This window comes from Macrobrachium nipponense, chromosome 39, assembly GCF_015104395.2.
Source record: "Macrobrachium nipponense isolate FS-2020 chromosome 39, ASM1510439v2, whole genome shotgun sequence".
Lineage (NCBI taxonomy): Eukaryota > Metazoa > Arthropoda > Malacostraca > Decapoda > Palaemonidae > Macrobrachium > Macrobrachium nipponense.
This window is the reverse complement of record NC_061099.1, coordinates 54,681,934-54,702,819: the sequence shown is the minus strand read 5'-3', so window position 1 is coordinate 54,702,819 and position 20,886 is coordinate 54,681,934. Positions and strand designations below refer to the sequence as shown.

Here is a 20,886-nt window from a genome sequence, read left to right as displayed (position 1 = left end):
AGGAGACCATAATGAAGACAAATGAATACCTGCAGGTATTTCCATTGTATTTAGAAGTTTTCTTCTCTTATACCAACTTGGGAACCCTTCAGTAGTTTTTGGAAGCTTGGATAAAACCAAAAGTTGCACAGAGCCATGATGTTTGCTGGGAGCCTGCTATGCCACTGGAATGTTAAGCTTGGCTAAAAGTTACAAAGTCAGTCGAGACAAAAGGTTAAGGTGCATTTTACATTTTCAAATTTGTAGCTTTCAAAACTTCTGGTCTCTTGATGCACATCACAATGGTCAAAAAGCAGTCAACATGCATTTCACATTGTTGTGCACTTAGGATTTTTTTTTTTTTTTGACTGAGGCTAACCTACATACTTCCAGTAGGACAACTGGGCTTGAGCAATATTTATCTACTCAAAACTGCTGAATGAGTTCATATTTGAGGAGAGATAAGAGATAATGAATGTGAAGCTGCCACAAGACACCAAACCGAACCTATTAAAATGCTTCAGGCAGTGGCATGAACACTAAGCTGCAGGTTTAGAGTTGGAAGGTGCCTACTTGGAAGGAGATTATTGTCCTAGCTAAACAGTTTGGTTATTTTTTCCTACAGTCTAAGGTTGGATACTTTCTGAACATTGTCATTATTCCAAGCATCTCCTTAGTTTACATCTCTCCTCTTACTGCAAAAATCTACAAAAAATGCTTACTTGCCAAAAGTCAAGGAAAATAAGTTAAGGAAACACTTGAATTTTGGAATTCACATAAACAGATACCTTAAGTGTATCACGTTAGTAGTATGTTGGATTGCCTTTCTAATTTAACACAATAAATGCTTGCTTACCAAAAGTCAAGGAAAATAAGTCAAGAAAACTTAAATTTTGGAATTCACATAAAGATACCTTAAGTGTACGATTTAAGTAGTACATAGTATGTTGGATTGACTTCTCATTTTTAAACACAATAAATCCTTACTTGCCAAAAGTCAATGAAAGTAAGTTGCTTGAATTTTGGAATTCACATTAACAGATACCTTACATGTATCATTTAAGTAGTATGTTGGACTGACTTTCTCATTTTTTAACACAATTACTGTGAATTAACAATTCAGCAGCATAACCAACACAAAAGCAAAGCTGATACATTGCACACCTATCTACACACAACAATTCAAGCCATTACAAAATGTATACAACAGACACACTAGCAGCCTTTATATTCCATGCCCATTAACATGAAGGCTGTTTTGGTCCTTTGAATCTTCGGCATAATACCTTATGGAAATCTTGGAGAACATGTTTTTGATCATCTTGACTCTGCAAAGAGGAAAGGAAATAAAAATTTTAGTTTTATAAAATTGAAGAGTGAAAGAAATTAATTACAAACCACAAAAGCTAGGATACATTATTCCATGAAGAGCTAAGCATAGTTTTACCAATCGGCTTCAGCTTGACACAAACACCTTCACTACATGTAGGAGTCACTTCATGTGTTGCTCTTCATCTACCCTAACTCTGTTGTACAAGGATGGGAGGGGGCAACAAATTCCTTAAATTTATTACACTGGGTTTTCTGTATAATAAAAAAAATGACATTTTTATAATAATATAAAGTTTCACTTATACTTACCCGGTGGTTACATATAGCTGTCGTCTCCTGACGTCACGGCAGAATTTGAAATTCGCGGTAGCGCTAATGGTTTGACAGGTGATCCCTCTACTCCCGCCCTCTACCGGGTACCGGGAACCATTCCAACAATAAATCAGAAGTTTCATGCCTACCTGTCCATATGAGGGGAGGAGGGCGGGCTTTGTTATGTAACCACCGGGTAAGTATAAGTGAAACTTTATATTATTATAAAAATGTCATTTTCACTTATATAACTTACCCGGTGGTTACATATAGCTGATTGACACATTTAGGTGGTGGGACAATGGCAGCTAAAATAACAACTGTTGGAATTATCCGAAGATATAGGTTCCTTACCTTTAAAGACCGCTGACTCAGTGGTTACTGCCTCTGTAGTCTGCTGGCCTTTATTGTACCGACAGGATATATGGATCCGTGCATCGGACACAATAATAAGTACTTGCCGTTGAGGACGTGACCGTAACGGACAAGACTATAATGCCCCTGCTCAGGGCGCAGTACAAATCACCACAAAATACAATGAAAAACGAGGGATCACCACAACCGTTTAAGAAATACACCAAGACATTAAAAGACTGAAAGATACTCAAAAAATTCCCTGTATCTTCAGACAACCTTAAAAATACAAAAAACATAATCAAGGAGAAAAGTTAGTGAGGATGGGATACATCCTTCTCTCGCTCACCCAATACCGTGTCAGTCACAATGAGTGGCCCCAATGTACTGCAATTTTCATATGTGGTTTGCAAATCTGTCAGATAATGAGATGCGAAGACAGAATTGCTTCTCCAATATGTAGATTTAATAAGTCTTTCAAAGACAGATTACGTCTAAAGGCCATAGACGTAGACACTGCTCTAATTTTCATGAGCTTTGACTTTAACACTTTGATATCTGAGTCCTGACATTGTCCGTGTGCCTCAGAAATCAAATTCCTTAAAAGAAGGAGAGCGCATTTTTTAGAAAGAGGACGAAAAGGGTCTTTCACTGAACACCACAGGTTATCACTCTTACTCTTATACCCTTTGGTCCTTTGCACATAATGTCTAAGTGCTCTCACTGGACAGAGAAGACATTCAGGCTCATTAGGCCCCACTAACTCCAAAATGTTCTTTATAGAGAAAGAACGAGGCCAAGGACGTGAGGGATTTTCATTCTTAGCCAAAAACCCCAGCATTGATGAGCAAATGGCATTGCCCTTAGCGAATCCAACTCTCTTATCAATAGCATGCAGCTCACTGATTCTTCTAGCTGATGCTAAAGCACAAAGAAAAAGTGTCGGTCAGATCTCTAAAAGAACTAGAGGAGATCGGTTCGAATCTATCTGACATCAGCCATTTAAGAACTACATCCAGGTTCCAAGCTACTGTTCTTGACTCCTTTGTCTTGGTCGTATCAAAGGAACGAATCAGGTCTGAGAGGTCTTGATTATTAGAAATGTCTAATCCTTGATGTCTGAAACACAGAAGACAACATAGCTCTATAACCCTAATCGTCTGGGTAGAAAGCTTCTTATTCTCCACGAAGAAAAAGAAGGAAGTTAGCTAACTGAGCTATAGAGGTCTTGGAAGACGAAATTCCTTCTTCTTTGCACCAAGCTCTGAATTGGACCCACTTAGCTTGGTAAACTCGATCAGAGGATTCTCTTCTGGGTCTAGCAATAGCCCTTGAAGCTCTCTTTGAAAATCCTCTCTTTCTGAGGAGATGCTCGACAGTCTGAAGGCGACTAGTCGAAGAGCGGACAAGTTGTGATGGAACCTCAGAAAAAGTGGGGCTGTCTGAGTAGATCCTTCCCTAACGGTAACTCTCTCGGAAAGTTCCGTCAACAGCAGTAGTAGATCCGGAAACCATTCCCTGGCCGGCCAAAAGGGGCTATCAGAGTCATCCTGACGTTCTGATGACCTCTGAACTTTGCCAGAACTAATCTTAGCATTTTGAAAGGTGGAAAGGCATACAGATCCAGATTTGACCAGTCCAGAAGCATGGCATCCACTGTAAACGCCTCCTCGTCTGGAACTGGGGAGCAATACAGTGGTAGATGAGCTGTCTTGTTTGTGGCGAAGAGATCCAACTGAGGACATCCCCAAATCCCCCAAAGCTTCTTGCATATTTGAGGATGTAACGTCCACTCTGTGGAGAGGACTTGTCCTCTCCTGCTGAGAATGTCCGCCTTTACATTCTTCGAGCCTTGAATAAATCTTGTGCTCAAGACAACCTTGTTCTCTTTCGCCCAAATGAGTAGGTCTCTCGCCGCCTCGCACAGAGAGAACGAGTGTGTCCCCCCCTGTTTTTTGATGTAAGAGAGAGCCGTGGTGTTGTCTGCTTGAACCAGCACTACTTTCCCTCTTACCTCTGTCTTGAAGTGCATTAGAGCCAAATGACCCGCCTTCAACTCTTTTAGATTTATGTGCCAGCTTCTCTGATGAATCTGCCAAAGTCCCGACACTTCCTTTCTCCCCAGAGTAGCTCCCCACCCTTTGTCCGATGCGTCTGACAAAAGCGTAAGGTTGGGGCTCAACTGGCTTAGAGACAAGCCTTCCTCTAGCCTTCCTTCTGATTTCCACCAAAGGAGGTCCTGTTTGATTCCTTCCGAGATGGGGAACACGAAGGAGTCTGGGAACTTCTTCCTTTGCCACTTCTGCTTCAAGTAAAATTGAAGTGGTCTCATGTTGAGCCTGCCCAGACTTACAAATTGCTCTATTGAAGCCAAGGTTCCTAAAAGGCTCATCCACTGATTCGCCGAGCAAGTTTGTCTGACGAGAAATTCGTCTATTTTGTTCAGGCAAGAGTCGATCCTTTGGAGAGACGGAAAAGCCTGAAAAAGAACTGAATTCAGTCTCACTCCTAAATAAACTATCTCCTGAGAAGGAGTGAGACATGACTTTTCCTTGTTTACTAACAAACCTAGGCTTTCCATCAGCCTTAAAGTCTTTTGTAGGTCCTCCACACACTTCTGTCTGGACCTTGCCCTCAGAAGCCAATCGTCTAGGTACATGGATATTCGTATCCCATCTAGATGAAGCCACTTTGCTACTGACGACAGAACTCTGGTGAACACTTGTGGAGCTGTCGACAGGCCGAAGCAGAGGGCCCTGAACTGATAAATGTGGCCATGGAACACGAATCTCAGGAATCTTCTCGATTCCGAATGAATCGGAATATGAAAATAAGCGTCCCGAAGGTCTATGGAAACCATCCAATCTCCAGGATGAAGCGCTGCTAATACCGATTGGGTCGTTTCCATAGAAAACTTCGTCTTCAGGACAAAGACGTTCAGGGCACTGATGTCCAACACCGGTCTCCAACCCCCCGTGGCCTTCTTTACCAGGAAAAGGCGATTGTAAAATCCTGGTTCCTGCGGAGAGTCCACTAACTCTATGGCCCTCTTTGCCAGTAAGGCGAGAACTTCTTGATGGAGGGCGGCAAATTTTTCGGAGTTCTCCGAGTAGGCTGACAAATTCACAGGAAATTCTGTGAGAGGGGGGTGCTTGATGAACGGAATGGTGTATCCTTCCTTCAGGACCTGGACCGTCCAAGGATCCGCTCCGAGATGAAACCAGGTCTGCCAGAAAAGGTGTAATCTGGCTCCTACTGCTGTGTGGAGGACTACGGGCCTACTTCTTGATGGAAGAGGGAGTGGTTTTAGAAGAGGCTCTACCTCTCCCACGAAACCTGGAGAAAGATCGAACGGGAGCTCTCCCTCGAAATGGTTTAGGAGCTTCCGTGGAGGGAGCACTCCGAGAAGCAGAAAGAACCGGAGCTATCTTCCTGGGCTTCTTCACTGACTGTGATAAAAGATCCTGGGTCGCTTTCTGTGTTAAAGATTGAGCGATCTCGCTCACAATCTCTTGTGGAAAAAGGTGTTTCTTGTCCAAAGGAGAGAAGAGCAAGGCAGACTTCTGGTTCGATGAGACCCCTTTCGACAAGAAGGAGCACCAAAGCTGTCTCTCCTTCAACACTCCAGAGGCGAAAATGGCAGCGAGCTCCGAAGCTCCATCACAGATGCCTTTATCGATACAATCCAGTACCGAGGCAAAATCCTTCAACTGCTCCTCCGAAAGTCCAAATGACTTGACTTTCCTGGCCAGCGAAGCAATGGCCCAATCCAGGAAGCTAACAACTTCAAAAACACGGAAAACACTATTGCAAAGATGCTCCAATTCATTTGTTGAAAAGAAAATTTTAGCAGTATTAAGGGCTGGTCTGCGGGAAGACTAGAAAAGTCTCCCTGAGCGGAGGCAGTCACACCCAGGGAGAAAACTTCTCCAGTGTCATACCAGACACGGCTCCTTGACGAAAGTCTCGAAGGGGAAAGAAGCAAAAAACCATTTTTCCCTTGTTCCCTCTTCTCCAAAAGCCAAGCGTTAACTTTTCTTGATAGCTTTCTTAGCCGAAATCGAGAGGACGAGATGCAGCTGAACGAGGACGAGGCGGGAGTCAGGCTTACTGTCCTTTTTCCACTGCGAACTAGGAGAAACTGGAACAGAAGGCGCAAAAGAATCTCCAAAGTTGTCAACGAAGGATCGTAAAAGGAGTTTATACCCCGACAAATGCTTGTCTTTTTCTGTAAGTCCTTCTCCTTCTTCCTCCAAATCCGAAGCTTCCTTCGACGAAACTGGCGAACATTCCATCGGAAGAGGAATCCTGTTCGGCGAAGTCACACCCTGATGCGTCCGAGGAGGGTGTGAGAAAGCAGGAGAAGACGTCTGAGCCTGTACCGAGACGAATCCGGGCGGCTGAGCTGGCGGCTGCGTTGGCGGCTGAGGTGGCGGCTGAGGTGGCGCTCAAGCGAGAGCCTGACGTGGCGCCATAGACGGAGTCAGGAAAGGAGTCCGACCAGGAGCCTGAAGTGGCGTCTGAAGAGGAGTCACATGGAGAGTCTGAGCCTGAAGAGGCGACTGCAAAGGAGCCTGCGAAGAGGACTGCACAGTAGTCTGCGGAAGATGTAAGGCGGTCGGGAGCGCATTCGGGGACGAAAGAGACTTGCCAAAAAGCTCCAAGATACTGCCTAACTTGGCATTCATCTGTTCAAACACTGAAGGTTGAGGATCCACCGACGTAGAAGGCGCGGGAGGCGTAGAAGGATGATCCACAAACACGTCTGGAGCCGCAGGAGTTATTGCTTGAGGAGGCTCTGGAGAAGGCTCCGAAGGAGTGTGCGTGTTCGGCTTCTCCACTTCTATGAGAGAAGGGCGATAAATCGAAACCGCCAGAGAAAAGGCTTCAGGCTCCTCCCAAAAACTACAAGAAGGTTTAGCAGCCGCCACCTTCTTGGGAACCGCAGCAGGCGAAACATCGTGAGACCTTTTCAGCGGTCTAGAAGTCTTATTACGCCAACCTCTATAAGAGGAAAACATCTGAACTAGAGTCGCTTGACGAAAAAAACACTCCTCGCAACACCTTTCCAATGGTGAGCGACAGCATCCTGGGATACGGCTACAGGATTGCTTGAGGGGGCGGCTGCTCGGGAGCAGATCCCGCTCGCCTCCCTTCGGTTTTCGGCATGCCTCCTCCCAGGATCTGGGGAGTTTGACAGGGGCCTAGACCTAGGAGAACGAACTGGCCGAACAACCACCTCCTCCACTACACTTGCACTAAGTAATTTATCACACTCAACTACCACTTCTTGCACTGTCTCACCCATTTTCTGCATAGTGGTGAGGAAAGAGACAAATTTCGAGTCCATATCAGCTCGTAATACTGACACGGGATCGGGATCGGGAGATACAGATTCGAGGGCAGTAGCAACCACTACGGGGTTAATAGGAACAAGATTAACAGAATTCAGAGGAATATCCTGGCTACTCACTGACTTAGAAGAAGATCTCTGTGAAGCCTTTCTGATTCTATCTTTTTCTAACTTTCTCATATACTTTCCCAGTGCCTTCCACTCCTGAGATGTTAGAGACTTACATTCTTCACACGTATTCTCAAAAGAACATTCACGTCCCCTACAACTAACACAAGTAGAATGAGGATCAAGTGAAGCTTTAAGAAGTCTAGTCTTACACCCACTACTACACACCCTATACTGAACAGAGCCGGTGTCAGACATCGTGAAGAATTCAAAATAATTCCTAAAAAGGACAACAATATCAAAACCAAAATAACTATAGCGCTAGCAAAAAGATCAGTAAACTCAAGGTACATCACCAAAAGGAGAAAACCAAGATGATCAAATCCAAATTCCAACCAGCAGAGGAACCGTGTTACCGGTTCCGACGGCAGGAAACTCCTGATTTATTGTTGGAATGGTTCCCGGTACCCGGTAGAGGGCGGGAGTAGAGGGATCACCTGTCAAACCATTAGCGCTACCGCGAATTTCAAATTCTGCCGTGACGTCAGGAGACGACAGCTATATGTAACCACCGGGTAAGTTATACAAGTGAAAACAATGGTTTTACATAAAACTTTTCATACAAAACCATTTATCATAACGAGCCTTATTCCATGGAAACAGGCCTAGCATGACCAACTTAAGTTGAAAAAATGACAATTTTAAAATAAATTTGTATTTTTCATAGCTAACAAACCTGAGGTCTTAACAATAGGATTACTTTCCAAGCGCCAGCTGGTAACCAGTTAAAACAATCAAAATTGTAAAGCAAGGAATCTGTGAGATCTGGCAACATTTGCGTGTATGAGGTGATAGCTGGTCAGAGACGCACATTGGACCTCGTGACGCTTCAGCTTTCCCCAACCCAGAAACCCAGGAAATAATAAAGAGATAGAGAGGGGCAGCTAGAGGTGGGCAGTAAATGTTAAGATCTCAGGTTTGTTAGCTATGAAAAATACAAATTGATTTAAAAATTTTTAATTTGTTCATATGCAGAACATGCCTTCGGTTTTAACAATAGGATAGACTTATACTTGGTGGGAGGTACAAGCATCCTAACTGGCTGGGAGTTAACCCACACCTGACCACCTCTCAAGAAGAACAATTTCTGGGTTGCAATACAATGATATATGAGCAGATTCATTGCATCCAGGGGACCAAAGAAAATTCTGACTGTTCATTTAACAAACCATATAGTCACAGGGATCTGTTATTACTTCTCACTTCCCCTTGCTAGAGAGAGGAGTATTTGCTACTGAATAGAGGGTTTGATTATTTCAAAAACAACTATCAGTATGACTACCTTACTCACCTTATCAGACCAGTCCAGCATATGACGTGTCTATTCCTCAACCTCTCCACAGGAAGAAGAAGGGAACAAGGAGAAAGAAAGAGACCAGCCAACTCGCTCATTCTCTCTTCCACACAATCATCCTATAGTAGTACCAATCTATGGTGAGGGTTTGGGCATGTCTAAAAGCAAAAACATGCGTTGCCATACCTTCAAGTTCTTTGTAGAGGCGGCCAAAGTCAAAGCTGTATTTCTTACTAATCACCCAAGGGAAACATTACCCTTAGGTCTTAACCTCTGTCCTGTACAGATTATCCTCCTTTCAGAGTCTGGTGAAAGGGGAATGCACACTCTAATTGTCTTAGAAGGGTTCGCTGGTATAATTTTATTTTTCCTTTACTCAAATAGTGTGTATTGGCATTAAAACTTCAGATATGAAACAGTTCTTTTTATTCTTCAATTAACTTATTAACAACCTGCATGAGAGAAAACTAAAGGGAAATCATGGATATGATAAATTTCATACATTAATCATTTCTTTATTTTTGAAACATTCAAGTAATACATACAGTATATCTAATAAATAAGAATGATAATGATACACTTTATTTAACCTCGTGATGCATGCACTTTACAATGGTTTTCAGAGAACAGTACAGAACAGAGTAAAAAGACTAGAGAGAGAGGGATGGTTTAAGAGGACTCCTCATCAGAAGAGACAAGATTTACAATAAATGAATCATTATATTTATCAATCAAGAGTTCTTTTGCTGCATCTTCCACTTGCAATTGCTCGGCATGTCTTACGGCCTTTTCCCAACTTTCAGGTGTCACAGTATCCAGAGCTTCTTCAATAAGTTCTGATAGGTTTGCCATCTTAAAATCGTTTTGTTTCGCTATGAAACTTTTTACTTGCCCCCAAATTGGGTTGTATTGGCAGTGGTAGGGAGGAAGCTGAATAATTTCATATCCATTTTCTGCTGCAATTTTATCTACGACATAAGTGTTTTTTATTTTAACGGAGTACTCCTTTACCATCTCTAAAAGTTAACCCTTCAACATTTTCTTTGTTGGTTTCGCACCTTTAGAGATGAGCTATTCTGTAATGACTGCCTTTTTGCTTGACATCGTTGGTAGTCTATCTACTTTCCTTGAATGATAAGGAGCATTATCCATCACAATAATTGAAGTTGGCGGTATGTTTGGGAGCAACTGGCAACGAAACCATTCTCCAAACACTTCGTGATTCATTTGACGGTGATAATCACAGTCAATCTTTGCAGTGAATGTGAGCTCAGCGTTTGGAATGAAGCCTTCTGCAGAGCCTGCATGCAGAATTATAAGTCAGCCACCGTTTCCTGACGGCAATTTAATTCCAGAAGCATTCTTGGATTTATTATCTTTCCAGCATTTTCCTAGCGTAATTTTGATTAACCCAAGTCTCATTCAGATAAATTACATTTCGTCCGTTCTCCCTGATGTTTTTCATTTTTTCTAGGAATCTTGTTCGCAAGCACTGCATGTCATATTGTTCCATCAAAAATTAACTACCATCAAGTTTTGCGTACTGGAAACCAATTTCTTTCACAATTTTTCTTAAAGATTCTCTACCCCCTTTGAATCCTGTTCTTTCCCTCATTTCCGACAACACTTTATTAATGGTTAGAATTTCTTTCCTCTCATAAAATTGGAGAATTATCCAATGAAGCAAACATTTGTCAAAGTCATCCAAACCAGTCACAGATTTCGATCTTTTCCTCTTCTTTAAATCGAAAACTGGGTTACCAGATAATTCTTGCGACTCCCGTGCTTCTTTACTTATTCATTCGACTGTAGCTTTACTAACTTTTGTTGCCTCAGCTGAACGAAGAGTTGCATTTGCAACATCAGTAATGGGTCCTCTGTTCTGTTTCTCCAATGTGAAGTATCTTAAAACATGAATAATTTGCCTTGCTTGTCCTTGAGTGACTCTCAATGAGGAACTCTGACCATCCATGGCAACTACAAAAGGCTGTATTGCCCTATAATGACAACTACAGCTCATAATATACCCGTGCCTGGCCCGTGACACGAGGTCAGAGAATACCAAGCCACATTTCTTCACTTTATAATGTTAATATTAATGACTGGTTTAACACAATTGTCATCGGGACCTGTGTACAGAAATTACAATTCAATCATTTTTGGAGCAAATTTATCAGTTTCAGTTACTAAACTGCTCCCTTTACCTCATTAAAATTTGAATAGATTGATGTTTGGCAATGCTAGACCAATTTCAATCCTAACAACAGTATTTGGATTTTTTTCATCTTATCCCCAAATATTTTTTTTTCAAATTCAGTTGACTGTTGTCTTGGAACGTTCTACACAAGGAAAAAAAATTAACATCAAAGATGGAAAAAAAAAAAAATTCATATTCAAATTTCTCAATTTATAGAAAAGTTCAGATAACAGATATCTTTTAAGCATTTAATCACACACAAACACACATGTGTTTGAGCGCCAACTATATTTACATCCGCTAATCCTTACCTTCACCATAAAAGGACCCCAGCTTATAAGATTTGACCATTCTTAAGAGATTAACGAAGGGTATACTGTTCTTGACTGACAGATACAGATTTCGATACTTGACCTGAGAATCGAGATTGTAGATGTGGCAACATGTTTGCCACGTTTCTCAAATATGATATTGAAAAACTTAAGAATGTTGATCATTAACAACTGTATACATAAAAAACATGTTTAGCAAATATTTCAGAGTAATTCCCTTCAGTTTTGGCATATAACAACGACCTATATTACATAAAATTTTCCTTAGAATGGAAGTTTGGCAACGCACGTAAATGACTTTCGTCCTAACAAAACCCTCACCACAGATTGGTACTACTATAGGTAAGATACAAAATTACCCGGTGAAGGGTAATTGATGAATTACACAACTTGGCGGGCAACCACCACAGGGACCAAGGAAAACATGTCCAAAGACCTGTGGGCAACATCTCTTAGGTAAAATGATGTGAGCATGGATTGACGCAACCAGGTACCAGCGTTCAAAATTCTATGAACAGCAAAATTTTTCCTTATTGCTAGAGGAACTTATGCCTCTGACATCATGTGCTCTAGCCTGCACAGACTCAGCGACAGAACCATCAAGAGACAAGTAAGCCTGCTTGATCGCTTCATGTATCCAGAAAGAAATGGAGTTCTTGGAAACTTCTTTCCTGGACCGACCAGTGCCAACAAAAAGCCTCGACACATAGGTCTTAGATGTCAAGTTCTTTTAAGATAGCAAAGAGGCAAATCTGTTGTCATGCACCGAGGGATTCTGGGTCTTGGCCATGAATTCCGTGATAAAGCTTGAAGGTCACAGATCCCCAACCCCTGGTATGTTTCATATCATAATTCAGGCCATGAAGCTCCCCAACTCTTTTCAAAGAAGCCAAGGCCAAAAGGAAAACTGTCTTGAGTGTCAAATCTCTGTCTGATGATTGACGGAAGGGCTCGAAAGGAGCCTAAGTGAAACTTCTTAGGACCAGCGAAACATCCCATGCTGGAGGCTTGAGTTCCCTTGGAGAACAGGATTGCCCTGAACAACAAGATCTCCCAGGATGAAAAGAAGTAACACAAAACTCAACGCTGCTCTGTAGTCCCTGATAGTATGGAGGAGTAATGATAGTTTATATTTGACAACATCTCCAAAGGTAGAGAGAGAGAGAGAGAGAGAGAGAGAGAGGAGACCGAGATGAGACGAGAGAGAGAGAGAGAGAGAGAGAGAGATTGGTGGAAGAATAAATGGGAGTGGTTAAATGGCGGTTGGAAGCGCATGTCTGTTGTGGCGCTCTGTAGTATATCAGTGGCGGTGTGTTAGGAGAGTCGTAAGAAGTAAGCATTTGTGGAAGGCATGAAGTTGGTTTTGGCAGTAGTCTTGTCCGTTGATGTGTTATTTGATAGATTTTGGGGTAGTTGTGTGTGTGTGTCTGTCTGGTTGTGGTGAGGTTGTTGTGCTGGAGTAAGGTGTGTGGTTGTTGCGTTCTTTTGGGCTGTTGGTGTTCGTCTGCAGTGATTTGTCGGGTTGTTGTGGGTCTCGGTTGGTTGGTTTGGGGTTGCTTATTGGCGGTGGTTGTGTCAGCTAGCCTATAGCCTATCAAGTGGACAGCACAGCCTAGCCTGGAGTATCTGGAGCTGGGTAAGTACATGTGTTTGTGTTTTTTTTGTTGTGTGTAGGTATGGGTCAATTGTCCTGCTGTATTCTGTAGTGTAAAGAGGAAAGTGTGATTGAGGGCGAGTTTGGTAGCTAGATAGATTAAGTTTATGTGGAGGGGATTTGCCGCTTGCTTTTAAGCTTGTGATCCCGCCACAATAGCAGAAACAGAAAGGCCTTTCTCATCCCTGAGGAAGATAAAAAAAAATCTGCAATACGCTAAACATAGGTTTTGAGTGGACAGAAACCCCGTCGACGACACCAATCACAGTCGACTGCCCATTTCCCCTGGTAAACTGCTGAAGACTTCCTGAGGTAACTGGAAATACGACCCACTGTTCCCTGAGAAAAACCTCTCACTCAAAGATGATACTTGATAGTCTCCATCCATGAAGAGACAGGGATTCTACTGACTGGTGAAACCTTTCGACATGAGGCTGGAAAAGAAGCTGCCTCAACAGGGGGACCTCTTTTGGAACCTCTGACAGAAGGAACAGAAGGTCTGGGAACCATTCTGCTTGCGGCCACAGAGGAGCTACCAAAGTCATCCTGAGATTTCAAGAACTCATTACCCTGTTCAGAATTTGACGGATCAGGCAAAATGGAGGGAAGGCGTAAACCTCAAGGTTGTTCCAAGGGTGATGGAAGGCGTCCTCTGCTAGAGCAAGAGGATCCGGAACCACAGAACAGTAAAATTCCAGTTTTCTGTTGAAGTGAGTTGAAAAGAGGTCTAGCATAGGCCTCCCCAAAACCTGAAAAAGCCTGTCTGCCACGACCTGATGCAGAGACCACTTCATGCCCAGGATTTGGTTCCAACGACTCACCCTGTCAGCTACCACATTCCCCTTGCCTGGAATGTATCTGCCCAAGGGCTCCACCGAGTTGGTGATCGTCCACTTGTGTAACTTGACTGTCAATGAATGGAGGTGACAAGACACCAGACCCCCTTGTTTGTTCACATAGGCAACCACCGTGGTGGTGTCGGACAACAGAACCACCAATTGACCCTCTACCTTCTCCTGAACCTCTCTCAGACCCAGAAAAGCTGCCTTCGGCTCCAAAACGTTGATGTGTAGTAGCTTGTCTTTCGTACCCCAAATGCCTGACACAATGAGATCCCCTAGATGAGCACCCCAACCCTCAAAAACAGAAGGAAGACTGGAGGGGGAGAACGCAGAGGGATACCCACCAAGAGATTCTGGTCGTTCAACCACCAATGAAGGTCTTGCCTCACCTCTTCGGACAGAGGAGCTCTCTGAAGAGGGGAATCTCCTGCTAGGGACCAGAGGTCTTTCAATCTCCATTGCAGAGACTGAAGATGAAGACGAACATGAAGAACCTGCCACTGGTGAGCCGGCTGTTCTGCTTGTGATAGAAACTTGTGTGCCACTGACCACAACTTCTCAAACCTCTGGTCCGAAACAAAAACTCTTGATGCTGCTGTACCTTATACCTATTAGGCCTAGCTCCTGACATAACTTTAGATGATGATCTCTAGTCTTACAGCAGTTTCTCCCTGAATCTTGCTAAGACCAGCCAGTCGTCGAGGTATCTTGACAGGCAAATCCCCTGAGCACGAGCTCATGTCATGACAAGGGCGAAGACCCTTCTTGTGAACATCTGAGGGGATGTGGTCAACCCGAAGCACAGGACCTTGAACTGGTATATCTGCAAGCCCAGAGAGAAGTGAAGAAACTTCCTGGATGAAGGGTGAATAGGGATCTGGAAGTAAGCATCCTTTAGGTCTATTGACAGCAAGAAGTCGTTGTCCCTCACTGCTGCTAACACTATCCGTGATGTCTCCCTCTTGAACCTTGTCTCCCTGACAAAATGATTCAAGGTGGAAAGGACAATTACTGGTCTCCAGTTGCCTGTCACTTTTGGTACCAGGAAAATGCGACTGTAAAACCCCAGAGAAGGATGCATTACTTCCTCTATTGCACCCTTGTTCAGCATTTTCAATACTTCCTCCCAAAGAGCCAAGAACTTAGGGGAATCGCGAGAATATGTCTAACTGAAAAAGTCTGTCCATGAGCAGGGAAATGAAGTTGAATGGAAGTAGATATCCCACCCGCAGAACATCTACCACCCACTTCTCTGCTCCATAACATTGCCACTTGGCCCACTTGCCTGCCAGGCATCCCCCTACTCATGGCAAATGAGAGGGAGAGGCACCCCACTATTGACGACCCCCTCTGCACCTTCCTCTACAGCCACTCCCAGGCTTGTATGGGCAGGATTGAAAGGGCCACTGCTGCTTGCTAGACTTAGCCTGAAAGGGGGGCCGAGAAACCCTCCCCAAAGCAGAACCCTTAGGGGACTTAGGAGGCGGCGGGCGATGTGAACATGCCTCCGACTTGGAAACCGCCTGATGAACCAACCTGTCCTTAGTATCTGCCTGTCCCCATTCCTGAGCACCGATAAAGACTCAGTCCAATGAACTCGCCACCTTGGACAATGCTGCGTCTCTCCTGGCTAGGAGAAGGTTGGCCCACAAGTTCGCACTAGGATGGGCCAGGTAAGAAAATGCCTTACCACCAGACTGCAACAGTCTAGTGAGTGAGGACGAACTCACTAAGCCTCCTACAGGCCCATCTGAAGCAATTTTGGCTATCATAGTGGACCACAAGTTAAGCCATGAGGCTGTTTGGCAGACGAAAGCCACCGTAGTCTCCATAGCTAAGGCATCTTGTGACAACCTTCCGACCTAACTTGCTCTAGGGTTAAACCAGCATTAAGTCGTATCACGTCCAGGTTAAAGTGATGAAGCATCAAATGAACTACATTAATCAATTAAATAGTACTTCCTATGACGCACGAGAGGAGGAGGAAGAAACTTGGACGACCCCTTGGAATGTAGAGAGCCATCTCAGTCCGACACCAAAGCGTTCACACGTTGCAAGACGGACCAAGCGTGGCCCGACAGGTGAAGTACAAAAGAAGCCCTAGGATCCTGACTGGCACCCAGCAAGGTTTCCATGCATGAAGGGGTGACAGAAGACTGAGCTTGCGTCCTACATTCAAGATTGTTGAACTCGCGAATGAGATCAACAACCTCTGTGAAGGAAGACAAAAACTTTTGAGTGTCTCCCTTCTCCTGATCTGGCAACAGTGACCGATGATATGAAGAAGGAGGCTTGGCAGTATCATCCTCCTTTTGCAGCAACACTGATGAAGCTTCCCTAGGGAGCCTAGCATTCTAGACATTATTGGTAGGAGGAAGTCTCTAACACCTGAAGACCCTGCTACTGAAGGTTCCTGAGCATCATTAAGCAATGACACTTGTGCAAGATCCCGGCTCGACCCGCGCACAGGCTCGTGTGACGAACCACATACGTGTTCAAGGGAAGAATCATGTACGTGGCTGTGTGACAAGTCGAGTAAACATCTGTGAGACATCAACTGATCACGGTCTTGAGACACGAGACGTCACCAAAGAGAGCTACTTGAAGGCGATTGATCCTTAAGACTTCTAAAACTTTCGACCTTTTAATCTCCGCCTTATCATCCTTACGCCGACGAAATGGAAATGGAACAGATGAAGAAGGAGTACCTCCAAAATCATGAACACGTATGTGCAAGGCTGAGGCATGTCTGTGTATGGAAGGTGAAGACTCAACACTCATACTGCCACGAACACGTCCATGAGGAGTTGAGGAGAGAGAGACGGCCACGAAAAGAAGATGACGATGCATTACCAGCATGCATCGGAGACACATGACCAAGTAATGAAGCCGAGGATGCCATCCTTCCACAAGCTTCACTGTCAACCCCATGAACATGAACCTGTGATGGGGAAGCATGACCTTGCAGGGCAGCTGGCGAAGCACTCCTTCTGCTTGCAGAAAACGAAACCACAAAGTCCTTGGTCCTCAAACGCTTGATATGACGACGAGGCAGTGATGGAGAAGAAAAAAAGAGAAGGAGATAAATCTCCTTCCTTACAAGATCTCTTAGAAGCAGGAGGTGGAGAAGAGACCTTACATTTACGATCTGTCTTCTTCGCAGCAAAGGCAGAAAACCTCTCTTCCAAAACAGAGTCCAGCCTTTTGAAGACTGCTTGAAACAACACCTTGGGTCGCTCAGCAAGAGAGGACTGATGTCATAGAGATTCCTTGCCTTACCATCTTTGATTGTTTTAACCGGTTACCAGCTGGTGCTTGGAAAGTAATCCTATTGTTAAGACCAAAGGTTTGTTCCGCATATGAACAAAGTACCAACACATGTGGCCCCCTCAGTCAACTGTCTGCTAATTGAAGTATTTCATGCCTGTGTTCCAACCACTCCTCTTGATGAGTAAGGGGAAGGAAGGACGACACTGAAGATTATGATAAATGGGTCTGTATAAATTTTTTCTTTATATAAGTAGTTCATTACGTGAAACCCATTTACCATAGCCTAAATCACAGGTTCAGAAGGATGACAAAGCAACAGAGGATCTGATGAGTTATGACACTACTGATGCATCAAGTCTATTTTTTGAAAATGGACAGTGGAGTCAATGACAACCTCTTAAATACAAGTAGCTTTTGTATGTAATGGATGCAATTGAAAAAATAATCCACTGCAAAGATCAGACTTGGCAAGAAACATGCATGTACAGTTTCACAAGTGTATGGATTTGAGATAGGAGTTGGATTACACCAGGGGTCAGCACTTAGCCCATTCACCTTCAACAATGTGATGGATGTAATGACCAAGGATGTTAGGAAGAAGGGAAGACCGAGAAAGAGATGGCGTTATAGCCTAGGGGAAGATATGTCACGGAAAGGTATTAACAAGAACGATGCACAGGACAGAAATCGATGGAGACTACTCATTCACAACGGCGACCCCATATAAAAATGGGATAAAGCTGGGAAGAAGCTTTAAATTTAAAGTTTATCACATTTTCCTTTTACAGGGTCAGATGATTCCACTTAATTCTGTTTTGTATACGTCTGGCTTGAATTCTCATTTCATATATGTCTGCTAGCCTTATCTACAGCAATAGAACAGTACTTTTCTCACTAACTGCTCCTTACACATCAAAACCATTTCAGTCTGAAATCTGTTTATTTTGCAGCCTCTCAACACCACATGGTCATTAAGTACCCCAGTGGCGTGAGTAGTATGGTCTTGGCCTGCCACCTCAGTGGCTGCGAGTTCAATTCTCGGGTATTCTATTGAGGTGTGAAAGATGTGTATTTCTGGTGATAGAAGTTCACTCTCGATGTGGTTCGGAAGTCGCATGAAGCCGTTGGTCCTGTTGCTGAATAACCACTGGTTCCATGCAACATAAAAACACCATACAAACAAACAAACCACATGGCCATTAAAACCTATGCATTTGTTCAGTTAAGCAAAATACATACCTGGCATTACTAAAACATTAATCATATCATGTAATAACATGCTAAAGACACCAAAACAATTCAATGAAGTAAAAACACCTGACATGAAAATAGAAAGAACTATTATTGTAAAACCATGTCACTTACCCCATCAATTGTGATTGTGGGGATGAAGCTCACTTTTGGCTTGAGGTTATGAGTCATATCACCCATATGCTTCAATATACTTGCGCCTTGGTCTGAATTAACACAGTTCTCAACATCTACCCATCTCTCTTTGTGACTCTCAACACACTGAAAAATATGGATTAATAAATTTAATTACAAAATTACCATTGACTGTAAAAACCAAAGACACTAGCATTACAATATTCTAAAAGCCATAAAAACCTGCAATTAACTTTGAATCATATTGCAATGATCATTTTAAAATTGTAAAGAGTTCTATCTGTATTGCATCCCACACAATCTCTCATTTAAAAAACTGTAAATAATGACTAAATAAAGACATTGTTTTCCCATCATTACCAATAAACATGCAAAGGGATTTACCTTTTGGCCAGCAACTAAAGGTTGCATATTTTTGTCAATCATACAATGAACAATTGACAGTTGCTTTGTCTGGTCCTTGACAATATTAGTGACACAAGCGTGAACCATATTTGCTTGGCATTCCACAGGTCCATGCTGACAGTCAAAAGTAAACTTTCCATTTTTCTCCAAGGTCTGTAAAATTTAAAACAAATTTTTTAAAGGAACAAGACCAATTATGACACATTATGAACACATGGCACACAATAAGAAAAAAGAAAAACAAAACTTGATACACTTCAATGAATGTTCATTTTAGACACAAATGTTAAAATGGCAAATTTGTAATCAATTTGCATTTTTCATAGCTTACAAACCTGAGGTCTTAAAAATAGGATAATCTAGTGCCAGCTCAAAACCAGTTAAAAACAATCAAAGATTATAAAGCAAGGAATCTGTGGCAACTGGCAACCAATACATATACGAGGTGGAAGCTGGTCACCAACCAAGCTTGGGACCTTGTGATGCATCAGTCTTTCTTTGATGCCTTGGAGAGTAGCCACGTTAGACTCCCCTTCCCAAGCCAGTTGCTTAGTTTGCCCGTCATTTATTCATATTTTAGGGTGTGTCCTTTGATTATGGATTCTTCCAAGAGTTCCAGGTATTTAGCTTCTTCTGTTACAGATCCCCATTTGTCTTGCAGTAGGTGCCGTGTGAATTTTTGTACTATCTCTGATCCATTCCTGGAATGTCGTTCCTGGCTCATATCTCAGTGGAGGGCTTTCTATAAGAAAAAGGATCAACGTAAGGTGTCAACTTGTCCATCTTGCGAAGGTTTTTCGCCTCCCCAAGGAGACATTTCAGCCTTCTTCCATTGATTAGTCTTTGGAATTAATGGGTGGTGCATAGGATAGTTTTATGGTTAATGAGGGCCCCCCATCTTATGGAGGAGAATCACACTTCCTCAGGAGAGGAGGCTCCCCCTCCAGCTTCCTTTGTTTCAGATTTGGAGTCCAACATAATGGCAGCGGTTTGGGCATCCCTAGGCCTACGGGGTTCACCCTCTTTGGATGGTTTGCTAGCACATTTCTTGTTTGCTCGCCAGCCTCCCCCGTCACACTTCCTACTGGCCTATACTACTTTGATACGTGTGATGCCTTCTAGTGGGCTGGAGCCGTCAACAATGTTGTCTGCCGAGTTGCCGTTTATCTCCCTGCCAGTGAGGCCATTGGTTTGTGCTTCCATGACCAATGTTGTGATGTCACTTCCAGCTTCCACTCAGCCTACGACATCAACTGCGGTATTGGTTCTCCCTCAGTCATCTGCTCTGCCTCCCATGGAAATGTTCTTTCAGGCGATGTTTGATAAACTGGACTCTTTGTGTGAGAGATATGCAGTTCCCTCTACAGAGACGGTGTAGAAGGAGAGCGCCTTCCCTTTCCTCCTCTCCACCTAGCAAGAAGCATCGAGGTAGGAGGGAGCCTTTCCCCACTCCACCTCCTCCTTATCCTACTCGTACTAGACAAGACATTGGAGGGTTCTGGACTGTTCTCTCTTCTTCCAAGAATGAAAGGAGTTTTGCTGTCTTTTAAGTAAAAACCCAAAATATTTACCCTTGAGAACTTAACCAGGTGGGGATTTTACGGGTGTTCTGGTTGCTTACGACCGTCTTTCTTATTTTTTATACAGCGAGTGTTTTCCAGGTACAAGGACAGGTCCTAGTGTTGGTTGTAATGGTTCTATCTTTGCCTAAATAACAGACAGCGGCCCTGCATTGTAAGCCTTGGTATTCCTGGAACTAGGCCTAGTCACCTGAAGGTAGCAACAACAGTTAGAGCCTTTCTCGAAGATGGTATTTTTTGCTCGGTCCTAGAAGCTAAAATCAGAACTACCAACCACACCCAACTTCTCTGTTGAATCTAGGTGCATTTCATGGTTGATTATGTTTAATGTTGTGGAGATTTTCCCTTTACATTCTATTGATACTTGCATGGTTTTATGCATCTTCGCTAAAATAATTGATAATACACTATGATATTAAAAATTTGTT

At 43.2% G+C, this 20,886-nt stretch overlaps 1 protein-coding gene across 3 annotated transcripts in view; it reads right to left on the bottom strand.

The window, feature by feature from the left end:
- Positions 1–64: 64 nt before the first annotated feature.
- LOC135210358 (gamma-interferon-inducible lysosomal thiol reductase-like) overlaps positions 65–20,886 on the bottom strand; it is a 168,563-nt gene continuing 147,741 nt past the window's right edge. For all 3 annotated transcript variants that reach the window (XM_064243256.1, XM_064243255.1, XM_064243254.1), the window contains exons 3-5: positions 18,858–19,031; positions 18,453–18,599; positions 65–1,307 (exon numbers count right to left, since the gene is read on the bottom strand). In XM_064243256.1, the coding sequence (XP_064099326.1) occupies positions 1,221–1,307; positions 18,453–18,599; positions 18,858–19,031 (408 nt within the window). In that variant the 3' untranslated portion in view covers positions 65–1,220. The remainder of the gene's footprint in view (positions 1,308–18,452; positions 18,600–18,857; positions 19,032–20,886) is intronic.